Below are 22,117 nucleotides of genomic sequence, written 5' to 3'. Positions count from 1 at the left end.
GAGGATGCTTCCCCTCCCAAGAGGGAAGAGAGCTCAACAAGTTGTGTGGGGCAAACACCCAGGGCCAGGCTGGTGCTGCCCAGCTTGCTGCTCCCCCCACCTCCCCACCCAAGTACGGGCAGGTGGCCCTGGGCTCCTCGGAGCAGAACACGAAATGACTGTACCTGGGATCACCCAGCAAAAGGAGGCTGTGGTTTCTGTGAAATGAAGTTGTTCCAACTTTGCGTTGAAAGTTTCCAACTAAATCGTGCCCGTGCACAGCATCTTTTTTCCTGCGATGCAACACATCCAGTACCACCTTGACAGAACAGATAGTTTAGTTACTCTCCAGGGCAAAACACTGCACGTTAGTGAGACTACCAAAGTGTGACTTGCACACTGTCACCCGCAGCAGGACAGGGACAGCAGAAGGACAAGGGAGGTTCCCCAAGCCCAGGAGTAATGAATTTGGACCCTGGACTTGCAACAAACACTTGTGCCCTTGGATGATTTCTTAAAGTATTCCAGGCAATTTAATCAACTACTGGACTCAAAAGAGTTTCTTTGCACAGGCTGTGTGAGCAGACATTAACTGCATGCAAATGCACTTGCAAGGTCTGGAATGAGAAAGAAGTCCCTTCCCTGACAGAATGAGCCACACTGTGCCTCGTCCTTCACAAAGAACTGATTTTAGAAGTACAGCTGTAGGTACAGTCCCTCAGGGCTGCTCTGTTTGTTCATCAGGACAAAGCAGGTTTTTGACCCTGCTGAATTTAAGCTTACTCTGTTCATAGCTTTTTGCTATTATTGCTCATGTTTTAATAACTGTTTTAATTCCCCATCTCAAGTGTAAGAATATTTCTTTAAATAAGAGGGAACAAAATAGGAAATCATAAGGGAAAAAACCCCCTATTACTTACCTTGCTCCTTCTGTCCCAGAACCCCTCAAAGCTATTAAAAACTGAAGTCATAAGTGACAGGACTAAAAGATAGGAGAGGTGAAATGCATAGTCTCTTGTGTGATTTTTAACACTGAAGTACCTTTGAAGAAGTCGGACTTAATACATACTTGCTACATGAAGCTAAATTGATAACACATTAAGAAACATATTTTCCCACTACTAGATAAGTACAAATGAAGGTGGTAAAACAAAAATGGATTCACTCCAGAGCATACATAGCTCATTTTTCCAACCGACAAATCTGATTGTACTGTGCCAAAATTCAACAGCACATGCTGAAAGGAGAATACTGATCCTCAATTACTCTTGAAAAAAACCCACCAGTCAAACTCATTGCCCCATACTACAGAATACTTACTATTCCACAAAGATGACTGAGAATAAAAGGCTATTAAATTTCCAAGAGAAATCACTAACCACCAGGCAAAGGAAGTCCAAGGTAAACCTAAAAAGACATGCTGAATTGTCCTACCTGGCCTAAGATCACCGATCATTAAAAACAAAACAAAAAACCACAACGCACAACATTTTTAGACTTCAAAACCAAAAGATAAGTCAGTTCTTACTTTACTTACCAGCTGATATACAAGCTGAGGTTTCTCTGCTCTCTCACAACACTTACATCCCAAGCAATGTGAGATGGATGCTTGCCAGTTCTGTACTACTTATGATGCCACTTGTTGATTTAAAGGAAGGTTATATCCCAACTGCCAGAAATTATCCATTTTAAACAGAGTTTTTAAAACAAGACATGTTAAAATAAATAGCATCTCTTTAATGTTCCTGAAGAAAAGAAAATGTCTCAAGCTAGCAAAACCTTCAAAATCAGGTCCCTATAGCCTGATCCTCAGAGGCAGTTTGACTCACAAAATTTGCAAGAAACTGCCTGCAATTTTTTTAAGCTGAAAACTTTTGGGAACAACTTGCTTAGAAAGTTTATTATTAACCTTATCAGTTTAAAGTGCAGTTTTAGCAAGTTCTACCATAACCCCTTTAGCTGGAAAATGGCATATGCAAAAGCAATGAGGACTTATGAGGCTTTGAGCGGAACATGAAGGAAACCCAACTAAAAGTGATACATTTTTTTGTGGACTGTTATCCCTTTAAACAATACTTAAATGCTGTTTAAATAAACGCAAGGTTGTGCTGCTACTGAAAGCTTGATTCTCAACACAAAGAGCAGTTGCTGCAGACAAGCGTGGCTATGGTTATAAAAATGAACACAAAAGTTAATGCAAAAAGTCATCTCAAAAAAGTTTATTAGCATGATTAAAAACATGTGAAGAATGACAGTAAAAGAGAAAGTAACTTCACATGGAAGAATATCCATTTCAACAGTTTATATTCAACAAGGCTTGAACTGAATGGTTAACTTTATTGCCAGATTTCACTTGATTTCTTTAACAACAGTTCACATTGTATCAGTTTCATCACTATTGCTTTTGTTTGGATCTGACCCCTGTTGCAGGTAAGTATAAAAAAATATCCCGCATTACTGCTGGATTGCAGAATGCATTGTTGGTTTAAGACCTGGTAAAAAAGAAATTCTCAACTGAACAGTCTGTTTAAAAAACAACCTTTTTTCCCTAATCGCACTACAAAGAAATACATTAGTATTTTGGCTTTTAAATTTCTTACATGATATTTATTTAGCTTGGCAGTCCCCAAATTCCCTCCCTTTAAGTAACCATAAATCAAACCCCTCTTTCAGAGGCTGCTTCTCGGGTTAGATTCTGGAGATTTACTTCATACATGCTTACACTGGCTTGAGGACGAAGACAGCATCATCTAGTACATAGTAGTCATTATACATATCACCTTCACATAGGTATGGCAGTCTGGTGAAAGCCTCTATGGCAAAACCAGCTTTACTGAAAACTTCTGGCAGGCTATTCACCTGTTCTTCCCAAGTGTGCCCTTTGATTTCCAAAACTTCTGAGGGCTTTTCCCACTTGCCACCTACTGAGAAAACAAAACAGTTTTGTTTAATTATAAAGAAAACTTTATTGTGTGTTGTCTTTTCTTACAGAAAGCATATTACACAGATTATATTCCATTGCACTCCAAATACGAGGTTGAAAAGCCATTTGTAGTGCTGTTGCAAGATCAGTTCAAGTTTTTGCCTATTGTTCAGAAGCACCTCCTTCTTAAGGTTATCTTTTATTCCATTTTTAACTAGCAGTTCCAAGACTGGCTGAAAAGCAACTTTCACTAGTGAGGCTGGTGTTCAGCTCACATGGACAGACAATTTAATGAAGATCTTTTCCAGCACTAGAAAATTCTTTCTTTATGCCCACTGTCTGGCCAAAGATGGCTTCAGGTAATTACAGTAAATAGAGTCAGCAACTTGAAAATTATGATTTGCTGTGAAGCTTCCATCAGTAGACCACCACATTATAATGGATGGCTACAGAATCTTTGTTCCTCCAGTGGCCCACCTACTAGCTGATATGGTAAAGACTGCTTAGGTCATATAAAATTAAGAAGCTGAACACTTGTAGCATGCTGGAAAATGTGTTGTCATTTGTTATATCCAATGAAATAGTCTGAAGGATTATAAGTACAACTCTCAGAAGTTCAAAATTTAAAACTCTTCAGTCATTTTCCAAGTAAGGTCATCCACAAATAACAAGTGTTTTCTGTTTTGCTCTGTACCTTTAACTAGTTTGCTAAATGCAATAGTAAACACCCTTCTAAACAGGAAGTTCTCAATCTTGTGATTCAGAGCATTCTGCAACTCCAAAGATTTCCTAAGTTCCTCTTCCTTCAAGCAGAATCATTACCAGAGACATACAAGAAATGGCATCTTTCAACAAATTAAAAAACATGCTAATGCTGGCATTTGACTGGATTCTGTATGGTGCTGGTAAGACTTTTTTTTAGCTTCTTATATTTTCCCATGTAATAGCAGTTAAACAAGATTGAAAATGTTGTGGTTATGATTTGCAACATAGCTACAAAATAAGAGCAGTAAAAAGTTTTGCTGAGAATCAAGCTAATTTCTGCTATCTTCATACAACTTCCACATTAAACAACTGTTAGCAAATGCTTTTTCTTCTCAAAGTCTGAAATGCTTGGGTAATCTATGATTTCTGGGTCAAATCCTATTGCACTTCCCTGCAAAGAATGGTCCAGCAGCAGCAGCATGGTTTCAGGGCAGCTGTGCTTGTTTGGGAAGAAGGTTTGGGAAGTTCAGTAGACAGTATCTACATCAACTGAAGCCGTGGAGTTGTGCTCTGCAAGGCCACCCAGAGCCCTAGAGCAAGGTGGAAAAGAGAAGGGGATCAACTGCAGAAGCACAAAGTACTGCTTTTCACCACACAGGGTGAAAGTACACCAACAATTTATATTACTACAACCTTCAGATTGTTGTAGCTGCTATGGAACTGCTCTGATGTTGATCTGACACAGAAGTAGAGTTTCATTTTACTCCTGTAGAAGTCACAGACACTGAATCTGTTTGGATTTGGTCCATAAAACACTCAGTGAGAAAAATGATGAAGGGACAATACTGATTGTCCACTGTGGACAGGCTTAAAAATTGTATATCAGCAGTAGATTAAGAAACTTCAGTTTATTTTTCTTCGAATTTGTTTTTTCTAGGAAGCAGAAAAGGATGCTGTTAAGCTACTACCTTTGTTTTCACTGCAATAATCTCAATTCCACTGTTTAAATAACTAAGCAATTTATTTGAATAAAATTAAATATACTAAAATAAGTAGTTAAATTATAGATTTCAATAAAGACTTTGAAAAAAAAATCTCCCAGACCAGTCATATTAAACATTACATTTCAGTTCCTTAATTAGAATTCTATCCTCTGATTAACCTTCCTGTTTTCTCTGCACACATTTTTAAATGCCAGAACTAACAAGCACTATTATTATTCGTAGAAACCCAGAGTCAATATATGTGATCAAGTGGAAGAATGTCTAGGAACTATTATGAATTCTAATCAATGTTATGAAATTGCTAAATTATAAATGTTTCTATTTACGACATTTCCACTGCCTGCTATCAGGCTCTCACTTGACTCAGATCAGGAACAGTGGAGGAGAGAGAAACCCTTGCGGAACTACTCCACTGAGCATCTACAGTTATGTCACACGACACCCACCCCCGCACCGTGCATTGCCCCCCCGAATCCCCAAAACACTCAAGACTAAATCCAAGGCAGGGAACTACACAAAATATTCTTTTGGTCTTCTCCAGAGCCAAAGGAGATATTCACATTATTTTTGATATATGAATCTTCTCTATACTTTTTCAGAAAAACAGAAAGCTAAGCACATTACCACATAGGTAAAACTGTTAAATGAACACATGGACAAGCTGTGGGAATTATCTAAAAGAAAAGTTTGCTTTAAGAAACAACCTTAAAAATTTCAAGTTTGAAACATGGCTGGTTTTCCTCCTTTCCTCCCACATTTTCCTCAAATGAACCAGAAGTAGCTTATTTTCTTTTTAGATTGTGCCTCGCTTTTTAACTGTCCCTCACATTACCAATTGTTTATTCTCAACAGGTGCTGCAGACAGCTGCCAAGTCACTGTAACACAACCCAGATTTCAGGAAGCTGACTACTCCACGCACACTGTGTTCCTAGCATGTGCCTTCTCTGCATCTGGATGCTCCTCGTCCCCACCGCAAGTTCTATGGTTTCGCTTTTTAACTAATGAACACGAGGATTTGTGTACTCCTGGATGCACAGATCATCAGAAGTACAGAGTACATGTATTATCAGAAAATAACATTTCACTTCAGATCAATGATCTCACTGTAGATGACAATGCTGTTTATATCTGTGGAATAGCATTTTCAGATTCAAGTTCACCCCATTCTAAACAAACAGGAGATGGAACAGTACTAACGAAAACAGGTCAGTTGATCATTCCTTCTTACTAAAGCATCTTAAAAGAAATAAATTATCTTTCCTAAATATTTATTCCTCTTTATTTACACTTTCAAGAATGGCATTTAAGATGGAAATACCAACAAAACCGTTAGTAGTATCATGACTGTATTAAAATATTAATAGTAAAACCATGGGGAGATTCTACCAATAAGCATCTTAACCTCGTTTGCTAATTACTGTTCTGTCATATGATGCAAATGAGTCTAGAATTCTACAAAATAAAGAAGTTTTGTACTTATGTTATCAAACCATATTCTATATCCTCTTACAGAGACTTTAATGGCTATCAGAAAGGAAGTATCAACAGAAAAATGAGAAGTAGAGAAACTGACATTTAGTGGAAATACATGCAACAGAGTACAGGGTCTCAGAACTGGGGATTCGCTGTGCCAACCTGAGGCAAAAAAGTTTTAGTTCTGAACTTTTGTATCATTTCCCTTCTAGTTAACAAAGTGATGAGACTTCATTAACTTCATTTCAGTTTTACATGCCTAAAATAGAAAAAAAAACCCAAAATTCTAGCTGGTTATTCCCTATATTCCTTCCTTCCTCTAAGTAATTGCATTTCTGAACAAAAGCCTGTAAGCTTTATTCAGATATTCCTTTACAAGAGCAGAAAACTGGATTCCATTCTGTGTGTACCCCTAAAGGAATGGTTCACAATAAAAAATAGCAAGTCTCCATTACTCTTGCAAACATTCAGGGAAACAAAAGAAAAGTGATCTCACTAATGAATTTACACTGAAAACGAACCAGAAAAATATTGATGGGTATAAGGTTTTTCAGTTCCTCAGAGGAAGGGGGCTGAAATGCAGAATCTTACGAAAATCATGTGAATCAGAAGAACTGTCCTTTATTCTAACACTCACTTTTAATAAAGGAGCAGAGAAGCAGCACAGCAATGGAAAACTCATCTTCATCTTCATGATCATCGCTTCATCCTTACTGTTTCTATACAGCACCACTGTATTCACATTCTTTGTAGTCTACAAGGTAGGCTCAAAGTGATTTTTCTGATTTTGTTAATTTTGTAAATCTAAGCACTTTTAACATCTGTGCAAGGAGGATAAAGGGAGACTCCTAGACTCTGTAACTTTTATGGTTAAGTTTTAAAGAGGTGGTTGGTTGGGTTCATATGCTGCACACATCTGCAAACTCCCGTGTGGCACATACCTGTACTCTCAACAGCAACCACATTTTCTTTTTTCAGTAAAGTGTCTAAAAGAAAAGGTATTCTAAAGTTAAAATTATCCTGGAAGTATTAATCAGCAAGTTGGAGATCATCTATCAAGGCATACTCAAAAAGCACAACTAGAAATGACCATCATAAGTCATCAACCCTCTGGATTAGTTTCCAGTAAAAGTAAAATAATTTTAAATTAATGTGAAAGTATGTGAGCTGCAGTAAAGTTACTGCACACTGACTTGTGGGATGAAATTCTATTCATGCATCATACATATACAGAAGAGAGACCTTGGCAAAATTTAAAAATATCAGCGACTTGGAAGGAGTTTTATGCTTATAGGAAACAAACACATTAGAATGCACCTGGTTAAAAGTTACACAACAATTTTTTTTTGTTTTAAATCTAGAAAAAAATTTGTGTTTAGTTAAAAACAAACACCCAAAGCTGCAATTGGAATCTTTACATAATAATGAGACTTTGACATGAGAATGAGGACTTCACAGTCCTAAGTGGTGTGATACAGTAAAATGGTTCTTTGCTGTAGCGATCACTGCCTAAGCATAAAGACAGGACAGTCTTTTTGATTTTTTCTTTTTTCTTTAAACTAGATGAAGTAGTATAGTGGGAAAAAATAATCAAGCCTTCTTCAGAGGAAGACCTGATATCTGTGATGCCACTGGTTTATTTTTGAGAACTGGGCAGTCCTTTAGGCAGGTCCCACCACACTCAAAGCAAAAATATTTGCAACATCTACTACCAGAAGCTGAAAAATGCCTTACACACTTGAAAACTTCTCTGATTTTTCCAATGGTATAAGCCGATCTAAGGGAAGACTTTTATCTACAAACTGTGTGACAGTGTAAAAGGGTAATGCTTTTAACTATTCTGCTACCTCAGCACTTGGCTTCTCATCTTATGTTTTAATCATTTTTTATTTTATTATCCCTTCCTCTAGTTAAAACCAAAGCTGCTAAAGAAAAGTGGGAAGGAAGACCAAAGAACAGAGAACTGTGTATGTTATCACTTTGTTTGCTTTACCTGTGATTCAAAGCTTTTTTTTTTCCTGTCTTTTTTAAGTATATCGGACATATATTTTGTGATTAATCGATGATTCAGTTAGAGACATTCAGAGCCGTTAAGGCTTCACTTCAGATTTGTACAAAACTAGTTAATGAATTTACATTTAACTAATTTTAACTAATTAGTTAATGTAGTTAAATTAGTTAATTTATTTTAACAAACAGGATAAAGTCGATCTATATAAAGATCATTTCTAATATACAGCTTGCTTTAGGTTTTAAGTAAATTTTGTTCAAACTTCTGGAAATAAGAGGTTCTGCTATTAATTTTTTGTTTGTTTAAATGGTGCATTCAGGTAAGCCCTAATGTATTTAAAACAAGTCTATTAAAGAACATCTATCACCATGTATCCTTGAATAAAAATGAGAAGCCATACATTTAAATATCTATTAAAGAAGATACATATGTTAAGAGATGTAATATTAATGTAATTTAAAACCCTTCTGCCTGACAAACCATATGTTCTTAAAGTGTTATTTAGTAACAATCCCAAACATGTATACAAGGAAAAAAATCAGAATTTTAAATGGCAGAAAAAGATGGTTTCCCCCAACTTCAAATGTAGCACTGACCTAAAATATTTTAAATAATTTGCAGAAACTCAGTAGTGGCCGAAAAATTTTTCAAGCAATTGCCCAAGAACTTCAAAAGCAGAGGTACACTGAACATTGCCAACAGCCTGTAAGTATCTATCTACCAATACAGAAATTTATGGGGAAAAAGAGGAACTGACAGTAGAGTATATAATTTCTATTTCCTCTGGAAATAGACTGTTCTTTTTTAAAGTTGATAAAGGTCTAAAAAAAATATTCTGCACAAGAGTCAAAGACAATAAAGCATTCTAAATGACCATACATATATAATTTTATATATATATGAGATAGTACCTTATAGAATGTATGTATGTATATATGTACATTTAAACAAGAAGCTCCCATAAATTTGTATTTTGCCAAGAAAAGGTCTCAACAAGTGGTTCTGGACTGTTTGGTAAAACACATACAGCTATTAAGAGTTCATTTTTGGAAAATACTTCTATTGTAGTTCCTCTTGCTCCCTTAGCCCAGGGTAGCTAGGTGACAGAAATGTAACAAAACTGTTACAAAAAGCTCTACAACATTCTTGCAGATACTTGCCCCTCCTTCAACATCCAGAGCCTAAACTAAGTATTCAACATCACTGGGTAAATCCACACAACTTATTTCATCATTCCAAATTTATGCCAATAAATCTTACATGATGATATGACAATAATTTTGCATATGCCATGTAAGTTACAAAGATACAACTTTAGAAGTCACATGTATTTGTAAGTAAAGAAAATGGCTTCAAAATCCTGCTTCAAAAATGTTTTTCTTGAGAAAGAGTATTCTTTCCTATTCTGAGCATGGACCGCACCACTTCAGAGATGCAAGGAGAAACCAAAAGAAACACAGAACGAAGAACACTTCTCCTCTATACATTTTTACTTCATTTATTTCCACACAGCCCCAATTGTTTTCCTCTGTAACTACCCGTTTAAAAACTTCAAGTCCCTGCTGACATGACCTGGTTCTTGGTTTGAGCATCAGATATGAACACAGTGAAAATAAGGGGTATGTTTTACTGCCTCTGTGCTCCCTGGAGATTAGGAAAAGCCAAGAGGGAAAGAAATACATTTTGAATCCTGTAGATGCCACATGGACAAAAGCAACTGGATAAGCGGGGAGAAAGGAGTTTACTGAAAGAGTAAAGGGATGGAGTTTGCCTCATAAAGGAAAGTCTGCCTTTATTAAAAAAAAGTTCACATCAGTAACAAAATATTTCTACATTTTTCCCCTAGGATGATTTGGAAGATGACAGTGTTTATCAGAACAGATGAACATGTGTGGCAGTTCAGATTTGTTCAATATTTCTCATACCAGCAAAAGGGCAGGTGAAGAAGTTAAGCTTCTTCACAGACTTCCGTGCTTTAAAAAGAGAGGAGAAAACCTTGCCAGGCAGTGTCCTTCAAGAGTATTTTCTAAACAGATCACCAAAACCAAGTATGTTGCACATAACATCTATGTAATATATTACTTCCATTTTCCATTCTGCAAGAATAAGAACCATCGGAAAATACTTAGTCTTTCATAAGATAATGGCTAATGCTTCATGAAAGTTTCCTTTTTCAGTTTAGGTTTAATGATATGTCTTCTTTTCTTTTTACATAAATTTACACGTATTCCTTTTACATGAATTGAGCATTTGTGAAAGATGTATGATAATTGACAGCAACAGAAAATAAACTGTTTTCATAGATGAAATTCTGGTTTTAGTCACATTAATGTGATAGTGATCGATGTAACAGACATACAGATCAACAGTTACTGAGTCTTAACAACAGTTTAAACAGAGCAAAACCTATGTATTCCATAGACAGGCAAACAGAAAAAACAAACAATATAAATGCATGTACTATCATGGTAAAGCTCATTTGGGATGGGAGCTTCTTCCTAGCCTATTTAGGAACAGAAAGTAGTGACCACAGTGAGACAGTTGCTCCTGCAGTATTAAAATTCACTTGCTAAACAGACAGCCCTCATCTTCCAGACCTACCGTCCAAAGTCAGGATTACCCAGAGTACCAAGTTTTGCCTTTACATGCCTGTTCAACATGCATACAGGTACGAACACAGAAGTATACTACCTAGTCACAGTAGTATACTTTTTTTTTTTTTTAAGTACCACCTCTTTTTTACTAGGCTTTTTTAACTGGCTAGTTACTACCTAGCCAATCTACAAAATCAGCACTTTTACTAGAGATCTGCTAGCATCAGGCATTCTCCCTACTAAAGAACAGCTGCACCTTTTATCATCATTTAAATAAATGTGGGGTTTTTTTTTGTTTAAGAAATGAAACAGCATTTCTCACTTCAGTGAGATGAGAACTGACAACTGAGACAAAGCAAGGGTCCATCTAGCACAGTACTGTGCTTCCAGCTCAATTTAGTAGCAAGTATTTCAGGAAGATGGAAAACACACCTTTATCTTCTTAACCCCATACATCAATCATAAGGACATTAATGTGTTCAACAAGAAAATTTCACAATCTCAGGCTGTTAGTGTCTATTACTTCTGAAGTATGATGTCTCTGACATTTTTGAGAAACTTAAAGCAGTCTAGTCATATATTATCTAATAATGTCTTTATATAAATATGATGTCTATATTAGGAAATACAAAGGATTTTTATATGACCCTATGGGATACCTATTAAAAATGTAAAGTTTTAATAATACATGTTCTTATGCGACTAGTCTAATACCTTACAATTCCTCCGGCTTACTTGCTAAATTTAGACATGTGCAGTAAGTGCATTATTTGTCATTCTGTATGTTGAAAATAAAACTCTGAAAAGCCCCATAAAGAATTTATGATTAAGCTACTTTGGACTCTAGGTGTCACTGTAATTCCAGAAACAGTAAGCACAGACATATATTTTACCTCCTCCTCCCCTTTGCTTTGCTCTCTTAAAGCAAGTTTTATGTTATTCACATAGACAGTTTCCACAATTACCCTCCCATTACATTACATGTAATAACCCAAATACCTCGTTTTGATTAAACTAATTTCTCCATTTCTAGGAACTGATCTATAGATTGATCAAACACCTTACCTGCCTCATCTCTTCTACATTTGTTCCCCCCTCTAAAATTCAAAAGCTTCTCTAGGAGGGTCCAAACTGTTTTTAATCAGCTGTTACAAGAAGCTATTTGAGCCATGAGATGTTCTCCTCTTTGAATGTTCCAAGTTTATTTTATTTTTTGTTAAAGATAAAGTATATGTACATATCTAACACTTTTTAAAATGCATCGTCTTGCAGAACAGCTGAATGAAAATACGGAAATTCTAAAATCATTTGTACATCATGAAGACAGCCTGGCAGTTCACTGTCTATTTCTTTACACTACAGTTAAATAGATCTTAAGTGGGAAAGCTTCAGTGGAATGACAGTAACTTGTGTGTGTGCTAACTTACATTGTCTAAAGAAGTTTATATGGGCCCATATCCCTAATAGTGGTAAACAGACAAACTGAGTATGTTTTTAAGTTTCAGAACATATTAAGGAAACAAAACCACCTTAAGCAAAGTCACTAATCTGTTACAAGTCACCACCACAAACGAAAGTATGACTTTGGTTTACAAGACATCTTACAACAGATTTCAATGTTCAACAACTATAATCAATGAACAAGTTCAATAACCACAGAACAGGTCTCTAGTCCCTTGGAATTTATAAACTTAACACCCTATTCTCCTCCTAGTATACTGTAGTAGATTAATGATGAAGGATATAAGCGGGCTTAGTTTCTTCCTTAATTTATCTACCTCCTGTTAAACCAGGAAGTTGGCATGCGGTCTGTCACATGGTCACCCAACAGCATGCAGAAAAGTAGATGCTGGGTGCAACAGCGATTGCAAAACACACACTGCATGTAGTTTTGAAGGCACACAAACAAAAAAGCCACCCAAATAATTTCCCAATTTCTGCTTCTAATATGTCAATCAAAGAAGAGAAAGACACTGCTGTTATTCAGAATTGTAAAAGACTTTTGAAAAGAGGAAGCCATATTGTTCCACATTATAGGAATAATAAGTTGTAACAAATATGCTTAAAATACTGTACAGATGCGTAAGTCAACCCCTTCATCTCATTTAAGACACACTACTTTCCTGAATAGTTACAAAATTACATGCTCAAATACTGTATTTTAAGCAATTCTTCAACCTGACAGCATTACTTTCTATACTTAAAACTGCCCACCCCACCCCACCCCCCCAATACCACTGACATATAAAGAGGAAAACAGATTCAGTTTGATACATTTGTGATTGCCAGAATGTTAAGGTTATTAGTTCTGTATTTTCTGGTCATACACGCCTTTCCACAGACAAGTCCTAATACTCAAGGAGAGCCAGCGTCCAAACGATGACTGATAAAACACCAGCCTTCTGCAATTCAAACCACCTTTAGAGTACCTTAACCTGAATCCATAATCATAGGCACATGGAAAAAAAAAGTTTCTAGTTGCTTTTGAAGTTTAATCATAAGGACAGATTAATTTCAAAAATCTCTCATGTATTTCTTTAAAATGCAACTAGGGCAAATAATGGAGTTTTGGCATTGAATTTTACTTTTCCATTCCCGTTACTAATATAATATAAGTAGTGGTTGATACTTTGTATTAGTAGGGATCTATATTTTACTTTGAGAGCTCATGATGGAAAGTGAACATTATCTGCCTATGAATTTTTAGGTGCAGTTCATCTGGAACACTTGGAACAGTTTGACCTGAACTGCTCTATTCAGTATTACAGACAGTTCTGCTGGTTTTGCTCAATTGGTCACTAGAGACAACTGGGATTACCTATATGACAGCAGCAGAGGGCCCTAATCAGAGATCAGTTTTCCCATGTCGCTCCAACACAGCTCAAATGTGACAACCTGCAGAACAGGATATGCAACTTCAATATTTGAGCTTTTTGTTGGTGCCAACAACGTGTATTGGGGAATTAAGAAAACAGCTTACATCATGCGGACCATTTACCTGTGATTTCATATTTCTGAACATGCACCATACAAGTTATTTGCAAAAATCAAATACAAACGTGGTAATTATTTATTAAACATTTAATATGGCATACTGTAACCTACAAATGTTTTCTTTACCTGCCTAAATAGCTATTAATCTGTGTACTTACCATTTTCCACATACGGGTGAAATGGCAGAACTAATGCTAGAATGACTCTGCCTCTAGTTGGCTCCAGTACACTTCTAATATCTTTTAATACAGTCAGTGGCTGATCACAGCGATCCAGCAAATTCAAACAGCTGATAACATCATACTGAAATCCTGTGTTTTGCCATTCATTTATACCAAGCACCCTACAAATGGAAAGAGATATAGCCTGTTAAACACAAGACGAGCTCAGAGAGAATCACTGAAGACAAAAATTCCCTATGGATGTGTTGATAGTGCAGGTAAGGTCAGCCACCGAGGCAATGAGAAGAGACAGACATGATTCTTCTGGTCTTTTGGAAAAGAAAACTAAATCAACAATGGGCATGGCTATATGTCTAGCCATACGAACTTTTGTATTCCATTACAATCATCAGGCAATAAAAGAGACAAAAACAAACCCCCAGGTATTAAAAAAAATGTGTTGCCCTAGAATAAAACTGAAGATACTTCTCAAAAAACAACAAAGCTGAAATATGATTAGGGGCTTGCTGCATTCTACCCACTCTGATTTACCAGTGTGCAAACCTGGACTGCAAAGTAGCTGTTACGTTTCTACTCAAAGACAGGTGAAGAAAAGAAATCCACAGTTCCTTCATTCTTTGGCTTTAAGTCTAGGGATATAGTGCTGAAATACCAACTATTTCTCAACAAGACTGGATCTGCTGCCTGCAAGAACCTCCAGGAGCTGCGACAAGTGCATGAACAAAATTCTGGAAGTGCTGAGGTTTTTGTTACTAAATATTATTCAATCTTAACAGCAGAAGCTAAGCATAGCAAGAATAAAAGAATCTTTACACAGTTGTCTATACTGTGGGATTAGATAGACACAGATTATTGAGGTGTCCTTATTACCAGGATTCAGTTTGCCTTCTCTGCAGTACTTTTGTCTTCCTCTCGCAATTTCAGACTGTTCAGTTAAGACTCTTCATCCGAATTTCATCCTCCTGACTCCCTTGATTAAAGCAATTTACACAAGCTATGAAGAAAGAGACTTCAAAATGATTGTTGCCTATTTTGTCTTAACTGATAACAGGGAACATCCACATAACAAAAGCACTGGTAAGAGGGAACATCAATTGTATTTGTTTTCCTGCTTTTGTACAAGTTAACCTTTTCAATAATGATCAAACAATAGAGGAATTGACTAAAAATACTGAACATTCATTAAATATTACAAATAGATTACTTTGCTGTAATGTCTGATATAAGGCATGTAGGAAGTATTCAGCACGATACCTGTATTTCTTCTTCTGAAGCTGCCATATCATAGTTTCAGACAATTCAGTGGCATAGATTTCTTCAAAGTGAGGACTCATGACTTTAGTGACTTCTCCGTCCCCAGCCCCTAAATCGAGAAGTCTGTGGGATTTCCATTCTGGATTTATTTTAAGCAGTCTTTGAAATTGTTCTGGGGAAAACACAAACATAGAGCCCCTTCCCAGCAGCCTGAAACGTAAAAACAAGAAATGACCAATTTTGTACAAACTTTAACAGGAAGGACAATTAAGTAATTTAGAATCTGCTTTGGCAGCAACCAGTCACACAGAATAGTAGACAAGGTCACTGCTCAGATAAATTTTAAATCCAGTTCAACTTGCCTTGCACTTGTCAGAGATCAAACACATAGCCACATGCAGTTACAGTGGTTAAGACTTCAGGAGGAATTTGATTAGGTAAGGAAGAGCTCATGGGGTGCAGCTCAAGAAAATGATCACATTAAAAAAAAAAAAGGAAGGGGAGAGAAAGAGATGGAAAGATAAAGGCTGAACCTTATTTGTCACATTTGCAGATTTGAATCTCTGCCACCTGCCTTAAAAAAAAAAAGAAATAACAGAGGAAATAAAATGGCTGCAGACACCGAAGTATGCACAATGAATGAGGAATAGGATGTGGAACTAGGAGGGAAGCCAGGGAACAGATTTAAAGAAAGGACGGGGGTAACACTGCTGGAGTAGCAAAAGAGATTTTTGTAATTGTATGTTACAATGGCTTTTGCTGCTATCTGTAGATCCTGCATTCAACATGAAGAGCTGTGGAATAGAAAATAGGCAACTCATTAAGGAATTGGGTAGAGGTGACAGTTGGATTCCTTATGGATCAAGTCAATGACATACCTGCCAGCAACTGTTTGAAGACTACATAGTGAGAGCTTTCAGCTGTCATAGCAGAATTCAGAAGATGAAAGAGTTAGGAGAACAAGCAGAGGAAAAAGAACTGGTCAGTAATAGACTGAAGGTAGATAAATACTATTCTTTAAACTGATGTTGGATAGCAGGTTAAACTTAAAGACAATGAACAGAAATCTTTTATGTTCAAGGGGGAGAAAAAAGGTAAACAAAGATAAAAAGAATCAAAGAATAAAAAAATGTCAAAAGGAGGCAGCCTAGGAAACATTGACTGTACTAAAACCCAAAGAAACAAACAAACAAACAGAAGTATACAAAGTCATATAGAAGAAACTAAAGCAGGATATTAAATGTATAAACAGAATACAGCCAATTTAAGTAGAGCCCCCTTGCAGCACACTTGTGTCAGTCCACACTGTATAATTGGCTCATAGCTATTATTCCTAACAGCACTATGAGGTGTTATTCAAAGCACTGGAGAGCCTTTGAAAAAAAAAAAAATAGAAGAGAAAGGAAGAAGAGGAGACCAAAGGAACCTTTATATAAAGCCACAAGTAACTAAGAACACCACAGGGAAGCTCAAAAAGTCATCTGCTTAGAAAATAAGGAAAAAGATGATTTTTCTAGCCTTAGTAGACAGCTACTATTCTCATATCACACTGTCCAGAAGTATGTAGTAGGTACAGAGGTGGGGATAGTGGAGAAATCAGGTAAATGTAAAAACCACACATTCTTCACAAGCTCAAAACTGATAAGCTGTTAAACATATGTCCAAATGGGATGACATAAGCAAAAAAAGGCACTGACTTTTTTGGAAAAAAAACCTTAAGCACCCATGAACAGCTAAACTCCACTGCAGCCACAGAAGACACCTGACACAATAAGACTAGGAGAATACCGTTTTATAAACTCCTCTTTTCCTGCCTTCCTGATGTTTCATCAGTCAAACATGCTACATCAGAAGTTACCTGTTCAAGTACACACAAACTGAGATGAAATTAAGTTTTACAGAATAAGAGAAAGGCTAGAACTCTGTTCCACATTAGTATTACCTGACAGGACACTTGGCCAACTTCTGCATGGTTTAGAAATCTGCCTAGGTTTGCAGTGGGTGTGCACACACTCTCTAGTAGAAAGTTTTAGATGCAATACAGAACTGACTGGATACAGCCACCTTCAACAAGGACAATCACAACAGTGACTGATACAGATATGGCAGTAGGTAAAGTAAAAGGACAAGGCGGCAGGAGGGGAAGGGAAGAAAGCAGAGGGAAGAGACACCACAAGAACACTCTCTTATTCAGAAGGAAATTAATACAAGTAGTGGTTATAAAATACAATTAGAGTCCTCCGACTGTCTCTTATTAATTGCAATTACCTCCTCTGTCCCCCCATACTGGAAATGGTGCTCTTCAATTATGAGAGTTGGGCATGAAGCGCACAGTAGGGCATTTCAGATCTGTTAAGACTGGCAAAGGGAAAACTAGAAATTTAAGAAAAGCTGACAGATCAAGGGGTAGGGCTGAACACTTGAAAACTCTAAATCCAAACTGTATTTAGTTTACCCAAGATTGACTTTTCACTTACCCATTGATAGATGTTCTAGACATAAACAGGCTAAAAATTGAGGACACAAAAGAGTGATAGAGCTGGATAAACAGCCAGCCTGATTTCTCAATGCTGTTGTTTAAGAAGATCTGTGTTCCTTGGTCAAGGTAACTCTGGACAAAAATAGGCTGAAGGGCTTCAGACAACTGTTCTGTGTTGCAGACGTACCACTAGAGAAAGAGATAAAGAACCATTAAAAAGTTCAGCAATATGAAGCCAGAAGTAGCTAAAACAAATTGAATACACGGAAGGCTATTACTTCTGCAAATATAAAAATTTCATTTTTCCCACAGACTTTTCAACAAGCTTCAGGATTAATTTAACTAGGATTTGAACTGTAATCAAGTAAGGACAGATTACGTGCTAAGAAATAATGCTTTCAATTTTTGTCTTAATCACTACCCTGTACTTTGAAGAATTCTACAAAGTAAATTCCCTAGAAAGCAAACACAGGTCCTCTATGGAACAGCACCACACTCATAAAATAGTATGAAGTGGGATAACATTGTTTTCTATCTTCCCACTCATTCTCAACTTCTCCCTAGGCATCCACGGAAAAGAAATCAGCAAGTGCATTTGCAATATTTTTCCAGGAAAGGAGATAAAGAATCCTCACAACACTTTAGACCACAGCTTGTCAGTCTTATAGCACTGCTGGACTGTGTTTCTTCACTTACAAGTACCAACAAGCAGGTCTACAAGTCTTTTGAAATGATTATGTCTATGAAGCTGCCTCCCAGCATCTCTACTAAACAAAGGAGCAGGTTCCCACATCTAGGAAGTCATCAGTATCAGCTGAAAGGCAGTTCTATATTTTTTACATTGGCAGAAATCTAAAGCCCGAGCTAAAATGGGCCAATGATTCCTTTCACCTTGTTACCTGGTAACAACCACTCCTATACAAACTAAACTAACTCTGATATGCAAGCTATTGTTCAGTTAATGGCAAAGAAAAAGACTGCTTTTTTTTTTTATATTAAATCTAGCTGGAAAAGTAAGAAACCATACAATATCCTATTATTTTTCTATCCACATGTCAGGTCTATGTAAATTCCTTCTTTAACACCTGCTTTACATTCCTTTAAATGCAAAAAAACTTGTGCAAAAAAAGGCAAACCTAGAGAAATTCTGCAATTGTAGGACCCTCATGGCCACCTTCTGCACCTCCAGCAAATGACTCTAATGCTGCAGCATTCTGGAACATCAGTGCTGATAATAAAATTCAAAAGGCTGCTCATTGCTAGATTGTAATGCCAAGCTAAAAGCCCCCTCCACTCAATATGCAGAAGTTACAAAAAAAAGTTTTAAATGTAATTTTAATTAAAAGCGTTGCTATTATTTTTCAGTCTCCTATGCTTAGGGGGAGTTATTGTCAGTTCTTCTCATAGAATCTCTAATGCCATTGTGTCTGTTTTCTAATATCAAGAATTATTCCCTACTGCTAACATTCTCTTATCTCCCCCTTAGATCTTGCAATAATGTTCCTTAATCTGGCTGCACGTGTTTATTATGCAGATAGGGACTTATAAGTATCTTAAAGAGAAATGGAGAGTTTTAACAGAATCTTGTAAAAATGCATGTAGAAGGACAGCAAACGGTCAGCTCGGGTAAATCCCCAACAATTTAACACCTAGGATTGTGTCTGTAGCCATACTATGCAAAAATGTATGCTCATATCCTGATCCCTTCACATTTGTTGTACCTTGTTGGGAGAGAACCGTCATTTAACTCATGTTTACAGAGCGTTCAGTGCAATGGGACTTCCAGTCACTACTGTAACACAAATAATAGCGGGACAGGATTCTTATTCCAGCATTCTGCTGCTTCACAATAATAGTGCCAGCAGGCAGAGGGGAGTAAACTGCTGCACGAAGATCATGATGCCAGATTCATAAACAGGCGCTCCATCAAACACTGACCCAAAGTAGCAAGAGATGTCAAGACCCTTCAGCCAAGGAGTGAACATATGCCTGCTTAGGTTTACTCTGAAAACCACTTGCATAATGGGTACATTTCTAACAGAATCAGACTCTCAACTGTACTTTCAAACACACTTGTAGGTAGCACAAGTGATCATTTCCTCTAAAAACCAGGTTGCAAGGAAGTCTGTACCACATGAACCTGCCACAGGGATCCCCAAGACTGCTGATTTACTAGTTTAGGTCTTTTCTCACTGCAGCGCAGTGCTAGTTAAATGAATCAGCATAGTCCAGTGATTCCCAAAAGGAATCCTTAGTGAGTCATGAAAAACCACTAAAGCAGCAGCCTGTGTACTTTGTCCAGCCATCTTCAGAAGTCCATTTCAAAAGCCTGGCAGAAGTGAACAATTCCAAGGAGCTGAGGAGCAGGCTGAGATACATCAGGTTCATTCATGCAGCTGCTGCCTCGCTACACTGGACAGGTTTGGAGTGGCTCAGACGATCTGCCTTTCTAAATGTGTTGCCATTTTCAAACCAGAGGAAAATGTATCCAACTACCAAAGCTTTGGGAAACACAGGCTTTGTTCCATAAACAATATGACTACATATATCCTGTACCTGAGCTCATACACCTTGGTTCTGCACTGAACTGTCACCTGTAGTTCCAGGATCTGACCATGAAAACCAACAGTCCTACAATTCTTGTCCTTAAGACTTCTAAATATTGATATACATTGACATAACCATTGGCAGAATGATGATAGTGACAACTGTGAGAAGAGGAGCTTGTTTCCAGAAATTAGGCATTATTCACAGACCTCCTCTAATTTCTTCTTCATGGTTAATCTTGCCAACAAGATTATTGACAACTGCCTATATCACACTAGTGAATAACAGAAATGACAGCAAACTATAAGAAGGAAAAAAAAAGGCAACACAGGATAAAACCAATCCAAATTTCAAATCACAAAACTGGTGAAAACCAGCTTAATTCTGGAACTACTTCCTCAGAACAGAAACTGCTTTTGTTTTCCTCCATGTACAACATATGAAGAGCCTTTTCAGGATACTGGTTTCATGACAGAAAGTGTATCAATCTCTTATAGCACAACAGTAGAAAAACTACAGCACAAAAATCTGAAAAGATTCTGTGTTATCATAAAAATTATACCGATAATATATACACTATATATAACACATAATATCTTTATAATATAATACCATATTATTGACAACTCTTGCCTAATATTAGTGAAAGGAAGAAAATGTTCTTTTAGATAACTTATGTAAAACTAATGAAGTCAGTAAAACTGCAGAGACTGAAAGTGTCTGGGGCCTCAACATGCAATCCTTACTTACCAGTAACCCCACAAACTCAGTAATCATAAATCTTAGTAAGCTTACTAAATAATCAATACTTTAGGTTTAAATTAGAAATGGTCAGTACCCACTGCAGACCATCTACCCATGAATGACATAATTATCTCCATAGACACGTCAACCAAGGAAATGTGTTTTCTAGTACAGTCTTCAACAACACAAAAGAGCCTCAGATTTTCTTTGTTCGCCAGAAGGAATTTCTTTCTGTAAATCTAAATTCTGCTTCTCTTTGTACTTATGTACTGAATGATCCAAAATGCACACCATATTCATTAAACCCCAGTAACACATTCACTCAGCAGCAAGATCCTGGGTGTCGGTGCTCACCCAGAGCACTAAAAAGCTCCAGTAATGGATCAGCTTGAAGAATTATGTTGCATAATTATATTCTTCCTTTGTACAGCAGTCCTCAAGTATTTATGCTGCATCTTCTTCATTAGCTCAGCTCTGTGTATTTTACTTAGAGTAAGTCAGTATATTCCTTCAGCACTAAGAGTTTTTATTAGGCCTTCTGAACTCCTGTCAGATTTTCAGTAGGATTTCGGTAGAATTTAGTGCAGATATGAACATATTCCAAATGCAATCATACCACATAACCATTGCATTGTAAGGGCATAGTCCCTAACTTCTCCAGAAAGTACTGATCCACATGCCTATACTACCCAAATATAGCACTAATCTTTTATTGCAGTCATATCACATTGCAAACTCATTTCTAGTTTGCCATCTACTACTGTTCCAAGGCGTCTGTGAGCTTCTCAGTTTCCCAGTTGCTCACCTTTTTTATTTTTCTCTAGATACACCAGTATTAATTAAAAATGTCTCCGTGATTACAAACCCACTTGCAAACTTCATTCAAGTGTACTCACAGAGCTTACCAGGAAAAACGCAAAACGCAGGTTTACGTGTCTCAGGAGCAGCTCTGACACCCAAACCGATGCGTTATCAGTCTCGGGACTTTTTCCCCCCCCCCCCGCCGTTACCGCCGGACTCGCTCCCACGACCCTCCCGCAGCGAACACCCAAGCCCACAGCACGCCTCGCCGGCATCCAGCCCCGACTACCTTCCTCCTGCGGCTCTTCAGCCCCAGTACCTCACCTTACCTCCCCAGCAGGCTCCCGGACATATTTCACACGTCAACTTTCTCACCGGGAGGACCGAGCTGTTCCCTCTCTTTGTCTGGCGCTGCCCAGCCAGGTG

General features: G+C 37.2%; 2 protein-coding genes across 2 annotated transcripts; one reads left to right on the top strand and one right to left on the bottom strand.

Annotated features, from left to right (window-relative positions):
* Window positions 1–2,183: 2,183 nt before the first annotated feature.
* METTL9 (methyltransferase like 9) lies at window positions 2,184–21,966 on the bottom strand. The gene is made up of 5 exons (XM_009707216.1): window positions 21,796–21,966; window positions 17,598–17,788; window positions 15,121–15,330; window positions 13,843–14,027; window positions 2,184–2,900 (listed from the first exon to the last, which is right to left on the bottom strand). Exons 1-5 carry the CDS (start codon window positions 21,964–21,966, stop codon window positions 2,698–2,700), a joined length of 960 nt encoding a protein of 319 aa, XP_009705518.1. The 3' UTR covers window positions 2,184–2,697.
* IGSF6 (immunoglobulin superfamily, member 6) lies at window positions 3,741–9,981 on the top strand. The gene is made up of 6 exons (XM_009707192.1): window positions 3,741–3,807; window positions 5,464–5,817; window positions 6,740–6,846; window positions 7,996–8,052; window positions 8,718–8,801; window positions 9,943–9,981. Exons 1-6 carry the CDS (start codon window positions 3,741–3,743, stop codon window positions 9,979–9,981), a joined length of 708 nt encoding a protein of 235 aa, XP_009705494.1.
* Window positions 21,967–22,117: the final 151 nt, after the last annotated feature.

Source organism: Cariama cristata, unplaced genomic scaffold (assembly GCF_000690535.1).
Source record: "Cariama cristata isolate BGI_N322 unplaced genomic scaffold, ASM69053v1 scaffold23580, whole genome shotgun sequence".
Taxonomy (NCBI): domain Eukaryota; kingdom Metazoa; phylum Chordata; class Aves; order Cariamiformes; family Cariamidae; genus Cariama; species Cariama cristata.
The sequence above is the reverse complement of the archived record's forward strand: the minus strand, read 5'-3'. Positions and strand labels throughout refer to the sequence as shown.